Source organism: Mangifera indica, chromosome 7 (genome assembly GCF_011075055.1).
Source record: "Mangifera indica cultivar Alphonso chromosome 7, CATAS_Mindica_2.1, whole genome shotgun sequence".
Taxonomy (NCBI): Eukaryota; Viridiplantae; Streptophyta; class Magnoliopsida; order Sapindales; family Anacardiaceae; genus Mangifera; species Mangifera indica.
The window spans coordinates 11,345,936-11,360,337 of NC_058143.1; the positions used below are offsets into that span (position 1 = coordinate 11,345,936).

Here is a 14,402-nt window from a genome sequence, read left to right on the forward strand (position 1 = left end):
AAATATTATTTTATCTTTATTTTTAACGATCCAATCATATAATGATGCGTTATTATTTATACGTAAAATTATGTATATAACACTATTAAATAAATTATGAAATAGATGTTTTATATGAATATATATAATTCAATACCTATTGGAACGAGTTGCCACAAACGTAATTCACTTATTTTTGGTATTATATGAGTAAAAAGTCTAATTTATCCTCTTAAATATGCATTTTAACTCAATTATGAAAATTATTCGATTAATTGTAAAATTGAAGTGGCCTATTTGCAATATTAGAAAATCATGTAGGATAGTGAGGAATTAATTTTATTTTTATTTTTAAAATTTGGAAATATTAGATGTTAAGTGAGTTATTTGGGTTATGTGTTAAAAAGTTTTATATTTATTGGTAAATTCTAACTTTATTATATTGAAACATCAAACTTATTAAATCAATTGTGAATATTGCAAAATTCCAAGTTTCTAACTTATTGGTGGAATAATTATATCCCACCAAACTTTGATGAAATCATATTTGTTACCCTTTAAATTTAAAAGTTCATTTATCCACCCTTCATTTACTTCCATTAATAAAAATTGTATAGTTTTATTATAAATTACAAATTAGTAAAATTACAAATTTGCATTGAACGCTTAATATAAAGGGAAATTAATTAATTTAACCTTTTTTATTAATCATATTGTACAATTTTGACCTTTTTTTTAATGAATTATACAATTGAAGGAAAAAAGCATTTTACCAAAATTGCCCTTATATAAAGGTTGTTTCACCTGCCTACCCTTCTTTACTGTTCATATCGTTCTTCGACTTTTCAATGATTTTGGCCCCAAATATTCGTTTTTCTTCACTCTCTCAATCATAATAATCTCTAACAATTTAGTAATTGGATTGTTTTATCTTTATTTTTCTGTTTGTTTTGGTACAGCTAAAAGATGCAATTATTGACTTAATTATCGTATTTTTTAGTTTGAAAATTATTTTTAGTATATGAAAATGCTTATTTGTTAGTTTATGAGGTGATTTAAATGTTAAAATTGTTATTGTTTTATGAAAATATAGATTTTACATTTGTAAGGTTTAAATTTTGAATTTTGATTAGTAAATCAATAGTTTTTTTTTTTTTGGTTTAAATTAGTTGTTATATATTAGAAAATTGTTTATTGTTAGTATTTTGATTAATATATTGACTAAAACAACCATTCTTCCTAGAACTGGGACAATTTTCATGTCCTTAATGATGAAAAACCCAATTGGCTTGTCCCATTTACCCATGTTTAGCACTATTTAAGAGGCCGTTTGGTTATAGTTTTAGAAGATTATCTTGTTAATCTATCTTTTATTCCTTTGTTTAGTTTGTCAGTAATAAAATATTACAATAATCTTCTATTACGAATGTTGACGTGACATGTAATATAGGTGGTAATCTAATTACCACCTTCACCTTAAGTATTTAAAGATTATCAAGGTAATTTTGATTTTATTATAATTATATTATTATTTATTAGTTTTTTAAGACAAAAATAAATTTATTTTTAATTAATATGATAAATAATATAAAAAATATTTAAAAATAATTATATTCAAGGGCATTTAAGTAGAATAATTTACTAGTAATCTTTTATTACCTTTAACTAAACATAATAATTATTTATACCTATCAAATTTTATCAAACATAGTAATTATTTATACCTAATAATTTTTCTAGGTAATTCATCCTCAAGGTAATCTTTTTATTTTGATAATAAAATATTACCCAAACCAAACGTCCTTTAAAGGTAAATTGATGGGTATGGTGTCTAATGGAGGGCAAAGGTACATCTAATAATGTTCATGGGTTAAATTGGTATGCCGGACACCGAGAAGGGAAAATTGATATTGGCAAAAATCTGCGTATAACTGTTCATATATACTATTCATAGTAATTGTTTTTTTTTTCAAATTTTTTAAAATTTATTTGACTTTGATTTTTCATTTTATTTGTTTTATGTTCATTGTATTATTTCTAGGTATTGGCTTTATTGACTAACATAAATTTTATTTTTACTTTTTTAGAGATTTCTTTGATTTAGAGCAGCATAGGTTTAGTATTATTTCTAGGTATTGACTTGTTTTACTATTTCTTTGATTTAGAGCAGCATAGGTTTAGAATTGTGTTAATACATTTGGTCTTTTTTCAACATATAAGTTGATGAAACCCAACACAAGAATTTTGGTTTTAACTAAACAGAGTGAATGTCTTTTTTCTCCTAGTGAAGTTCACATTGATTATTTGATTATTGTTTAGTCAGGATACCAACAACGAACAATCATTTCTGTTGGTGGTAGGGGTTCCCCAATTGAGGCGGTGTTACTTCATTAGTTTCATACAGGGACTTATATTTGACTTTTGAGCCATAATCTTAAGGCAATAATGATGAGGATATTGTCAAGCTTATCATTATCTATTTTTTGCAACATAGGATGATGGGGGCACACAATAAGAAGGAAGTTTCATACTACCTTTTATTTTTAGTAGACAATTTGAACGTATTCAGTCATGACTTGTAGAGGTGTATGATGTGGAACCTAACAGTTTAATAAAAGGCAGGTAGTATAAAAAATGTATGATGACGTTGCTCACTGATATCCACCATTTTAAGACATCCCTCTATTGTAAATTATGCATTTATGTGTTACCATTAGCGTTTCAAGTAAATAAATTGTAGATTTTGTTAGGAATTTGATAATTATTCATTTTCATTATATATTTTGTTCAACTAACCAAAATCTATTTTCATTATATAGCTTTAGATATACAAGATCGTAGAAAATCTAAGGGACTTTGTTGATTGCTTGGGAGTTTGTAGGGTCCTTGGTATGTTGAAATCGAGGATTGCCAACATTCCAACTAAGGAGGACACCTTTTTGTGGATGTTTGCATAATTTAGATGCATTTAGTGTCTAGTTTAATGAGTTTTTAGGTGCATTTTTGTTGGGTTTTATTAAGTTTCATTTGATTTTAGGTTTATTGAATGATATTTTCTCATTGTGTGTCTTATTTTGTGTTTGTAGGTAACCTAGTGAAGTTTCAAAATAATTGGAAGCAATTTGGAAACCTGCAAATGTCAACCCTAAAGTATATAAGAAAAGTTTCATGCAGTCCAAAAAGATAAAAACTTCGCCTTTAAACTTCTCAATCGCTTAGAATTCAACAATGTAAACAAATCCTTACAAGTGTGGCAATAAAATAAACAAAGGTAAAAATACAAAATATATTACTTCATTAAATATGTCTACAAATACAAAAATATTTAGTCTGCAATTACACAAGTAACTACTTTTAGTCTCTAAGTACACAAGCTACTGCTTTTAGTCTGCAAGTACATAAGCTACTGCTTTTAGTTCACAAGTATATAAACAACTAAAACAACTAAGTCTATAAATACAAAGACTAAGTAGCACACTTCTTTTTCTATCTAGAGGACACAAATATGCCAAAAGCTACAAGAACAAAGAGAAAGAAACAACTCCTTTATTTTTTAGCTCATCATTCAATTTGGAGTCACTCTTTAAACTTAATCTTGGGAACCCTTTTACCAAAATCATAAAGGCAAACAAGTTCCCAAGAGCAGACCTAAAACCCATTGACATTTCCATTCAGAACCTTTCTCTAGCCAACCTAGACGAGGTACAATCTATAGTAATCCCTATCAAAGTCATCTGAGTTCTACCTTATAAGAGGACTTCTCCTTACGAATCTATGACCTACCTACCTTTGTGTCAGATTGTTTTTTCATTTGACAGGAAAATAAAGCCTAATAGGCTAAAAATTCACAAAACAAATATTCAAAACAAGTAACATAAACATGAAAATTCCATAGAGACATTAATGATACTCACGATTAGGGTACCCTTGCAATGCAAACAGATGGTCTAGGAAATGTCGAATTCTTAAGAGAAGCCTTTGAAAACCACCTCCAATGACTTTTTCACCTTTAGTTTGATTATATATATAATGAGGCAAAAACACTATTTGTGTTGCCCATAAAAAAAAGATGTCAGAATGAAGATTGAGACAAGAATCAACATGGAAACCCAAACCAAGGTTGTAAAGGTTCATTGAGGAGTGATGACACACCCATATAAGAAAAGCCATCATGGCAAACTACACCCCTATCCAGTTAATGAAGTTGCATAATAACATAAGATATAAAGACCAACAAACATAGGTTATTTATAGAGAATATCACTTTCTATCTCCCTCTCTTCCATGGACAATTCAAAATCCAAACTTCCCTCTTCCATCAAACTCAGAAGAAGGCCTCAACTTTTCTTTTCATAAAGAAAATATCTAAAAAAAACAGATGATACATATATAAGAGAAGTCAAAGAAGAAGAACTTTATGCAAGGTATGAAGTCTAGGTCATTCTCCTTCTCTTTTTATAACAAAAAGTAAGGGAGTGAAAGAGAATCCTTCATGTTCATTTGATTTTATTTATTAACACTCAATCATCTAGAGATGTAAATAGTGCATGCCCATTTATATTTCACTAGGAAAGGGAAATTATAATATTGATACACCGTTTGAAGCATATACATAACTGAAAGATATGGTGAGATCTCCATGTTGCACTCTAAGAACTTAGAGGCAGTTGTTATATAGTTAAAAAAGTCTTCTCCAAAGTTAACTCTTCAATATGATGATATATAACTAGCGGACAATGACAAAACAATGTTCTAGCTTACAAATTGGAAAGACAAATCTCAAAAAGGACAATATACCCTTCACAAGCATCAAAGAAGGATATAAAAATTACTCACATCGTGATCTCAGTAATAGCTTAACAGTAAATGAATGTTCCTTATTCAATAGCTTACTCTTTTCTGATATTCATTAGAGATTAGTGATTAGGAAATTTCCACTTGGTACTTTGCGAAGTATGGAGGTCCCTCCAAATTAAGGATACAATTGCAATCCTTCCAAAAAAATAGAGCATATTTGAGTGTAAAACATCCTTATAATGCTCATATGACAAGGAACTAACGTTTTCCCAAAACAGGATACCACAAATGGATGCAATATTCCCTCTTATTTAAATTTAAATTACGAACATAGTTTAGGATGATCCTAATCTATTAGAGTTTGAATATATTTTCCCTCCAACGTATCTTGTATATATATAAGTAAAGAAATAGCATAAAAAGGATAGGAAAGAAGACAAACAAACTAAATGATAAGATATTGTTATATTATTCTCTTTTACTACACCCATATTAGTAACAATAACATAAATGTAAGCATTTTAACCATGAGACCGAACCATGTTAAAAACATTCTGTCTCATTATTCTTTTACCTACTTTTATTTATTCTCTTAAATATTATAATAGACCAATCCGAGTATTCCTATATTTTAATCTCTATTATCATAACATATCTTATGTGAAATTTAGAATTATGTACATTAGTTGATGAAAAAAATTACATTATATTATTCTCCTAAATAAATTCAAACTTTTATATTTTTGTCCTAAATAATTGAGTTGCAATTGTAAAAATTTTGAATAATCATATAAATTACAAAATAAAAAAATAATACCCTTGAAAGAGTCCCTTTATCCATTTAAAAGCAACAAACCACCTCAATCTCCATCAACAAGGGGCATAATAGTAATCCCACACCCATAGACTGAAAAATAAATAACACTGTATAAAATAAATATATGCACACATTAATTAAAAATAAAAGGAATCTGTTGTCATTTTAAATAGTGGTAACGCTCCGATTGTCTCGCCTGTTTAATCCCACCGTTACCAAGCTTTGTTCTTCACTTCCAATCTTACCTTTTTCCTTTCCCTCCAAATCCCGTCTTTTTTTCTCTTCCAATTTTGCCCCTTTCTCGGCCTTTTCCTATTCCAACCCTTTCCGTTCCACCCCGCCGCCCTTCGTCCGCTGCACCATGACTGACGCCGCCTCCGCTGTCGATGCTGGCATGGACGCCGTCCAGAGACGCCTCATGTTCGAAGACGAGTATGCTCTATCTCCGTTATCTTTCCATCTTTGTTTTCATGATCTAGTTTGAAATCAAACAGTTATTTGAATATACTAAAACTAAAGTTTTTGTTTTTACTCGTTTTATTTTAATTTTTTGTTAACTCTTGGATTAGTTGTATCGTGGGTAATATGTTTTTGAAAGCACTAAAGAGCACTATTAAAATATTTTTAAAAACAGTTCTTGTATAGAGATTTTCATTAGTTTTTGTCTACAGTTACGAATTGTTTCCATGATTTTTTATGTGCTTTCAAAAACATGCAATTTATATGAATGGCTTTAATTTTATTTTTAAAATACTAAATTTCCGATTTACTGCGTGTTTCCAGTTGAAATATTTTCGTAAAATGTTGAATAAGTTTTGGGAAACAGTTTATTGATGCAATGTTTCATCAGTTTTCAGCTTCCAGTTAAAAAGTGGTTTCATTATCATAGTACTTGTTTTCTAGTTTTAATAAATTTTAATTAAGATGTTTTCAGAAATAGTTTTTGAAATTTTTTCTATTTTTATTCTAAACTCAGTTAAAAAAGCTTTTGGATATTGAGAAATATTAAAATTGGATTGTTCATAATTTTTTCTAGAACTGTTTTTAAAATCACAAATAAAGTAAAGGCTGCTTAAGTCTTTTTTTTTTTTAATTTTAATTTTATGGTTGATGCATAAATATATTTATGAATTTGTATGTGTTTATTGTTGCAGGTAGTTTCTAGTGAGTTTATGGCTACTGTTATCATTATGCTTGACAGTATCAATTTTCATTTAGATATTTTGATACAAGTTCATTGTTGAATGTCACAAGATATCACATTAAACAGTGATCTTGATTTGTTATTGACTAAGTAATGTTACTGCAACAGTTAGGTCTATGGTATAAAACACAGTACAATTACCAAATTAATCTCCATATTTTCAAGTTTTGTGGTCAGTGTTACAGGTTATGCTCTGTGTTGCTTAAATTTCTTTTTTCAAAAAATTGTTAGACCATGTTATATGTATGGTTGCTGAGACTTTTTTTTTTTAAGTTAATGATCTTCAAATTTGATTTTAATTTGAAAATTTCCATTTTTGTTTATGTTCTTTTTTGAAATTATTGTCGAAATTTTTAGATGTTTCTTCATCTTGTTGTTCAGAGAATCTATTATTTCAGTCTGTGTTCGTTTATAAGATTTTTGAGAACTTTGCATATGTAGAGCTGTAGGCTATTGGTTTCATGTTTAGAACCGTTCTGTGTGAGTTATTGAGGCTACCTTTGTCGTTGATTTGTCAGTGACTGCTTTTATATGCAGGTTGAAAATTGAGTGAGGGAGCATTTTTTTTATGCTTTTCTGGCTATATATTTAATTTTATCCAAAGTAGCACGGAAACTCACAATGGGATGCGCTTCCACGTTTCGGAAACGTTTCCATTTCCGAAACTCCCTGAAACTTGTAGGAAACATTGCTGGTCACTTCGAAATTTTTGAAAAATTTTGAAACGTGTTTTTTTAAAAGAAAAATCGTGAAATCGATTAAATACACATCTTTTATATTTTCAAACCTGCAATGTCTTTAAATCTCATATTGAATTCATCTCTTCTACACTCTTTGATGTGTTACTCATATCCTCCTCGACATATTATATAGATTGATATGTATTGTTGTTTTTTTTCTTAAATATCCACATGTGTTTGTTCAAGAACAATTTACAATAGGTTCTATGATTCTATTTATAGTATTCTTTCTCTTCATTTTTTTTATTATTTATTTTTATATTATACAAGTTTATGTATTTTTATTATAAAAATTTTGGTATTTATAAAAAAAAACCCTTATATTTTTCATATTTATAAATTTCTCCACATTTTCGTTTCCTATATTTTTTAAAAAATGCGTTTCCACGTTTTCGTTTCCGCATTTCCATGTTTATCCGTTTCCTTTTCCGTTTCTGTGTTACATAGATTTTATCCTTTGTACTATAAGAAATGTTCCCAAGAAAATGAAAATGTCCTTACTAAGTATAAGAAAATTAGAATAAGAGAATTTTGTTTTGACTAACTACTTTAATTAAATTCTTAACCATCTGTTGTCTGGTGATGAAAGATAGCTTCTCTAATTTTGAGCAGTACTTTGCATATTTGATTTTACATTGTCAGAGGTAGTTGATTTGAATAGCATCCATTTGGCCCTTTTTTCTTAATTTTTCTACTGTTTACTCCATGATATGTCAGTGCGACACATGCTGACCTCTCATGATCTCTTTTTGACAGATGCATTTTAGTGGATGAGAATGATCGTGTTGTTGGTCATGAAAACAAATACAACTGTAAGTAAACGTTTATATCACTCTCCTCTAACAGTTATAATTTTCTGAAGTAGTTCTTGATATGTTTCATATATCCTGTGATGTTTCTGGTTTGGCATATTCTCAATGATGACAAACAAGCTGAACTACTGAACTGAAGCCTGTTTAAAATATGAAAAAAAAAATGATTACAACTTTGCTGCTTCTGTTTGAAATCTTTTGTTTTGGCATTTTATTCCATGGTTTTTTTTCTTCTATATATGTGATCCAGGGGAATGTTCTCTTAATATGTTTTTCATCTGTGGACATCTTGTTGCGTTGTTCTCGGTACAAGCACTTGTTCCAATGCATTTAGACTAAATTAATGCTTTTCAAAATCTGCAGGTCACTTGATGGAGAAGATTGAATCTTTAAATCTGCTCCATAGAGCTTTCAGTGTATTTTTATTTAACTCAAAATATGAGTTACTCCTCCAGGTATGTTTTTAGCATCCTAGCGGGCTAAAATTTTGTGTCGAGGTTCTTGCATTGCATTATTGAACTTTTGAGTTTGATGTGACCATTTGGGTCATAGTTTTTGTTACTTATGTTTCCACATCTTATATTCAGAAACCTTCTTCATCTCTAGAGTAGAAATTACTAGCGAAAAGGAAAATAAAATATCAATTTCGCAACTAATACAATTGAATTTTTGGAAGTTGTAGTCTTATAGATGTTGATTTACAAAATTTCAGATTGTTGATGTTATTTAGAATTGCCTGTGAAGATACTTATCTATAATTCGATAGTGGTGATCGTCTGATTTTTTTATTCTTTGTGGCTGACTACAAATTTTCGATTCTGTTTTATGGTTACATTGTTTTTTTTTTTTTTTGAATATTACTTATATGATGAAATCATCTGCTTTGAGCAATCGCCAATCATCATTTGCATCAACCTGTCTAGTTTACCCCATAATTTTCATGAACAAAAGCATTGTTGTGCATATTTTGATTGTTATGATGAATTTGTCTCATTCTTTCAATTTGTTTGGACAGCAACGTTCTGCAACGAAAGTGACATTCCCTCTTGTATGGACTAACACTTGCTGCAGTCATCCTCTTTACCGTGAATCTGAGCTTATTGATGAGGATGCTCTTGGTTTGTAAATTTACATGTTTTACATTCCATTTTGATAATCTTTTTATCCTCTGCCATTGCAATTTAGTCTGAATGGGTTTGTCTTCTACTTTCATTTCCTTGTTAGGGGTGAGAAATGCTGCCCAAAGAAAGCTTCTGGATGAGCTTGGCATTGTTGCAGAAGATGTGCCAGTTGATCAGTTCACCCCTCTTGGTCGCATTCTCTACAAGGCACCTTCTGATGGCAAATGGGGTGAACATGAACGTAATGGCCAAGTTTATTCTTGTTTCTTGTAAAATTCAGTTTGAATCACTGTCTTGTTTTAATCATTGAGTTTATTGAGAGCATATTATTTATACTTTAGTTGATCGTTATGTCCATTTTGTAGTTGATTACCTGCTCTTCATCATCCGAGATGTTAAAGTCAATCCAAATCCCGATGAAGTAGCTGATGTCAAATATGTGAACCAGGAACAGTTGAAGGAACTTCTGACTAAAGCAGATGCTGGAGAGGAAGGTTTGAAGCTGTCACCTTGGTTCAGACTTGTTGTCGACAATTTTTTGTTCAAATGGTGGGATCATCTTGAGAAGGGAACTCTCAAGGAAGTGGCTGACATGAAAACCATCCACAAGTTGAGCTAAGAATTCAAGCAGTTGGCTTGGAGTCATGCAATGTTGTGGCTGCATTCAACTTCATAACACTACTGGGCTACAAGTAATCATCATTTCATCGTTTCAGTGTTTACCTTCTCTTTTCTTATATGCAACTTTTAGACTATTTCCGTGGTTTCTTTAATTTAGAGGAGTTTAACTGCCAGAACCAAACGGCTTTGTGCTTAAATTTTTGTTTGGAGTGACAGATTGTGATGATGCTTGTATTTGCACTCTTGTTTTCTTCTAGTCATGCGAAACTGTTGTACTGGTAAACCTCATCCCCTTATTATGGCACCTTGGACAACTCCTGGTTGATGCATGGCAAGTACTTGGTGAGCACCCAATATTCTAATGACTTGGCACGCTATGGTGAGTGTGTAGACAACTCATGTCCTGTGCATGTAGGTAGCCCACGTTTGCTAGGTGCCAATAACTTGAAGTTACCATGAGGTATAAGCCAAAGATATCATCTAGTCGCTAGATGTTAGGTTTTCCTCCAAACAGTAAACAACAGGACATGCTGTTGAAGGTGCAGAACATATACGAGCGATGGTCATGTGTCCCCTATTAAGTAATGAGATAGTGTCGATAGGGATGTAATTGAGTTAAGTAGTGTTTGGTTTAAATTTGATTTAATTACCTTAAGGGAGAGCTTGAGCTCGTGCTAAAACATTAACTCAAGCTGAACGTAAAAATTACATTTGATCACCTTAATTTTTCAAATATTATGTTAAACCTTATCATTTCTATATTCATCAATCTCACATAAAATCAAAGTTAGATAAAGATTGTAAGGTGTGAATGAAAAACTATTAGGTGGGTTATTGATATTCTCCTCTAGCTAAGGCATGAGCTATTGAGCTCACCAAACCATTTAGCATCAAGCGCACGAGTGGCTTGAATAGTTTACACCTTAATTTGTCAATTCACTTATGGATAAAAAATCGTCACCATGGTGTCCTTGTGATCCAAATCACATAAATAAAGAAAGATGGAATTACTTTCTTGTAGCCTTGATTGCACGTGTGTCATGCATGCTGACAAAGGATTGGGCCCTTGTGCCTCAACAGTTACATTAGTGCCCTTTAATCCTTGCTCTAAGAAAGGGGGGTTGCACTATGGAAAAGGGGGATTGCGGCTACAAATGAAAAAGACACATCTATGGGGCAAGTTGGGTTATGGAAACAAAATGATTATTCCTTTTCTATTCTTTTAGACTTTTATGATCATTCTACAAGTAAGACAAATATTCTCCGAGTTATCTCTAGAATTTCTCTGATATCAACTTAGGAAAATACTCTATTTTTTGTAATCATTTCCAATGAACATATATTCTAAAACAAAAAAAATAGTAAGATTGTAGTGGACATACATATTACTTATATAACTAAACCACTTAAAAAGCCCTAAACAATTATTTGAGTGTTTTGTATTTCTTACACATAAAGTTATCTTCGGTGTAATCTTATCACATTCACACGTGACATTTTTGAATAGTTTAAATCATCGCATTGGTGCAAATACATGCATAAATGGGAACTAGATTTGTAACCAATAGGAATATGTTTGATTGCTTTTAAGACACTTGTTAAGGTAATGTAAAAGGATAGTTTCATACTCTATCCTAAACTTTGGTTAGATAAGTTCTAATTACCTTCCTTTAAGTTTCCTGAATTTAATAAGTGGGCATGTTTTGGAAAAAAGGATAGTTGTATTAAGTTAAAAAAAAAATCCGTGCGAAATAGGTTTGAAATTGCTTTGAATAAATCATTGAAGAGAAGGGGGGTGAGGAGATTTATAGTGATTCAGAGTTTTTTTACCCAAGCCTCTTACATCCATTTTTTCAAATAATCAACTTGAAGTTCCATTAAACACATAAATGCTCTTCACATTAGTTATTTAAGATTCCCCCCAAATACAATTGTTGAATCAGGATTTCACCCATAAGATTTGAATATAGGACTTTTTGTGTAAAATACCTTACAAGGCTGATTACAACAGGTTAAGTACTATAAAGTCTCTCAAGAATATGACTGAAGTGCTTAGAGAGAGAGCAAAGGGAATTTTCAAAAAGATATGAGTGCAAAGCCTTTGTATATGTTTTCTGACATTTAATAACTCAAATTAACTTATTTATGTAGACTCATGTGTTGGAAATGTTGAATTAGCCGTTGGACAATTGAAGTAGTTGTTGACATTTGAAAATGATATTTTTCTTGTGAAATGCACAAATGAATAGGAGTTCATTATAGGTGCACAGTTGCCTTTGACCATAAAATCCCTTTTTTAGACGAAGTCAACCTCGATCAACCCTTTAACGATCAGTTGTTCATTTGCGCTATTAGAATGCATGATCATGCATATTTCATGCACAATCATTCATTTTGTTATATGAAGAATTATGAGAAAATTCTAGATTGTGTGACTCCTTACACGAATGGTTGCATACATGATTGAAATTGGCTTACATACAAGTGTGCATTTACCATGAATAGTTGTACGTCAAATATTGACTTTACTCAAATTTGACTTGGACTAAGATGCATGACATGGCACAACCGGTTCCTCTTGCTTGTTAACCCTTTCATAAAGCTGTGAATGGTCATGCATGAATTGCATGCATAATTGTTCATGAAAAAGTTGACTTGTTCTTATGTTGACTCTACTTAAAAAGTTAAGGAATAATTAAAACTATTGGATTGGACGACACGTAGCCTTTTTCACTATGACATATTTTGGAGAGAGTCTAGTATGTAAGTTTTCTTTTTAAGAGTGATACTAAGGTATGATGGAGGATAACTTGTGAGACCAATCGAGTGGACACGATAAGATAACTTGATTTCAAAGGGCTTTTTAAGGTGGAGTACAAGTCAGTTGATATACTGTATATTAGAGCACATAAGTTCATTAATATGAAACAAGGTTCCATGTTAATCAAGAAGTATTTGATGAGATTTAACTCCCTAGTGATGTATGTTCCAAGAGTAGCTAAGATAAGTCAAGGTAGAAAGGTGATGTTCATGCATGGGCTAAGGTAAAATATTGCCTAAGATGTGATGATAGGAGATCGCCCCTTTGTTCATACATTGAGGCCCTCAATCAGGCATTGAGGTTTGAGGCTATATTATAAAAGATGGTATAGGATTGAAATATTTAGGTACCACCCAACAACTTAGGTTTGAGATCAGAATAGATAGGGCCAAACAGTTAAAAGGATAATAACAAGAACAATAAAGGCAAGATAAGCTTTTAGTCAAAAAGACTCAAGAAGAACTAAAAAAGGAAGAAATCGAGGAGAAAATAATCTTTCTGCTTGCTATAAGTTTGGGTGTAGACATTAAGGTGAGTGCATGGTAGGCCAAATGTTGTGTTTCAAGTGTAATAAGCTAGGTCACTTTGTTCATGAGTATCTAACAACATCAGTAACCACAACCCTAACAGACTAGACTATCGGGGGAGGATAAGTGAGAGTGTACAATATTGCTCATATTTAGGTCGAAGCTAGCCCATCTACAATGACAAGTTAGTTACTTTTTCATTCTAGTCCTCTTTATGTGTCAATAGATTTTGGTGTCATCCATAGTTTCATTGCACAAGGGATTATTGAGAGATTAGAACTAGAGCCCACACAAATTAATGAAATCAGTATAGAGATGTTTAATGAGAATAAAGTATTAAATAGCCATATGAAGTTGGATAAGACAATACTTACAGGAGGCTAGGAATTGACAACAAATCTTATTATGTTTGAGATACTCAATTTTGACATGATTCTCAACATGAATTTCTTGAGCAAATATGAGATAGAAATTGATTACAAAACCAAAAAAGTTTGATTCAGTCAAGCTGGAGGTGATGAGTTTACATTTGGAGATGGTTAAGTATTAAACATGATGGTTAGTAGTGTTAAGGGTAGAAAACTATTAAGTAAGGGATGTATGAGGTATTTGGCACACATTTGTGAACAAAATTGATGAGACAATCTCATGTTTGAGAAATGATCCAATGATGTGTGAATTATCATATGTTTTCCTAGATAATTTACTAAGATTAACACTTGAGAGAGAAGTGAAGTTTAGCATTAGTGTAGGTCTCGAGGACAATGACAATTTCTAAAGCATCATACAAAATAACCCCAACCAAACTTCATAAATTGAAGAAACAATTATAATGGTTTTTGGATGGTTGCTTCCTTAAACTGAACCGTCTTCGTATGACACATTAATCCTTTTTGTGAAAGTGAAGGATAGGTTGATGTGTGCATTAATTATCGAGAATTGAATAAGGTAATTGTCAAAAAT

At 31.1% G+C, this 14,402-nt stretch overlaps 1 protein-coding gene across 1 annotated transcript; it reads left to right on the forward strand.

The window, feature by feature from the left end:
- The first annotated feature begins 5,735 nt into the window (after window positions 1-5,735).
- On the forward strand, window positions 5,736-10,374 carry LOC123220124 (isopentenyl-diphosphate Delta-isomerase I). The gene is made up of 6 exons (XM_044642149.1): window positions 5,736-6,025; window positions 8,294-8,349; window positions 8,713-8,804; window positions 9,365-9,467; window positions 9,574-9,711; window positions 9,836-10,374. Exons 1-6 carry the CDS (start codon window positions 5,955-5,957, stop codon window positions 10,087-10,089), a joined length of 714 nt encoding a protein of 237 aa, XP_044498084.1. The 5' UTR covers window positions 5,736-5,954; the 3' UTR covers window positions 10,090-10,374.
- Window positions 10,375-14,402: the final 4,028 nt, after the last annotated feature.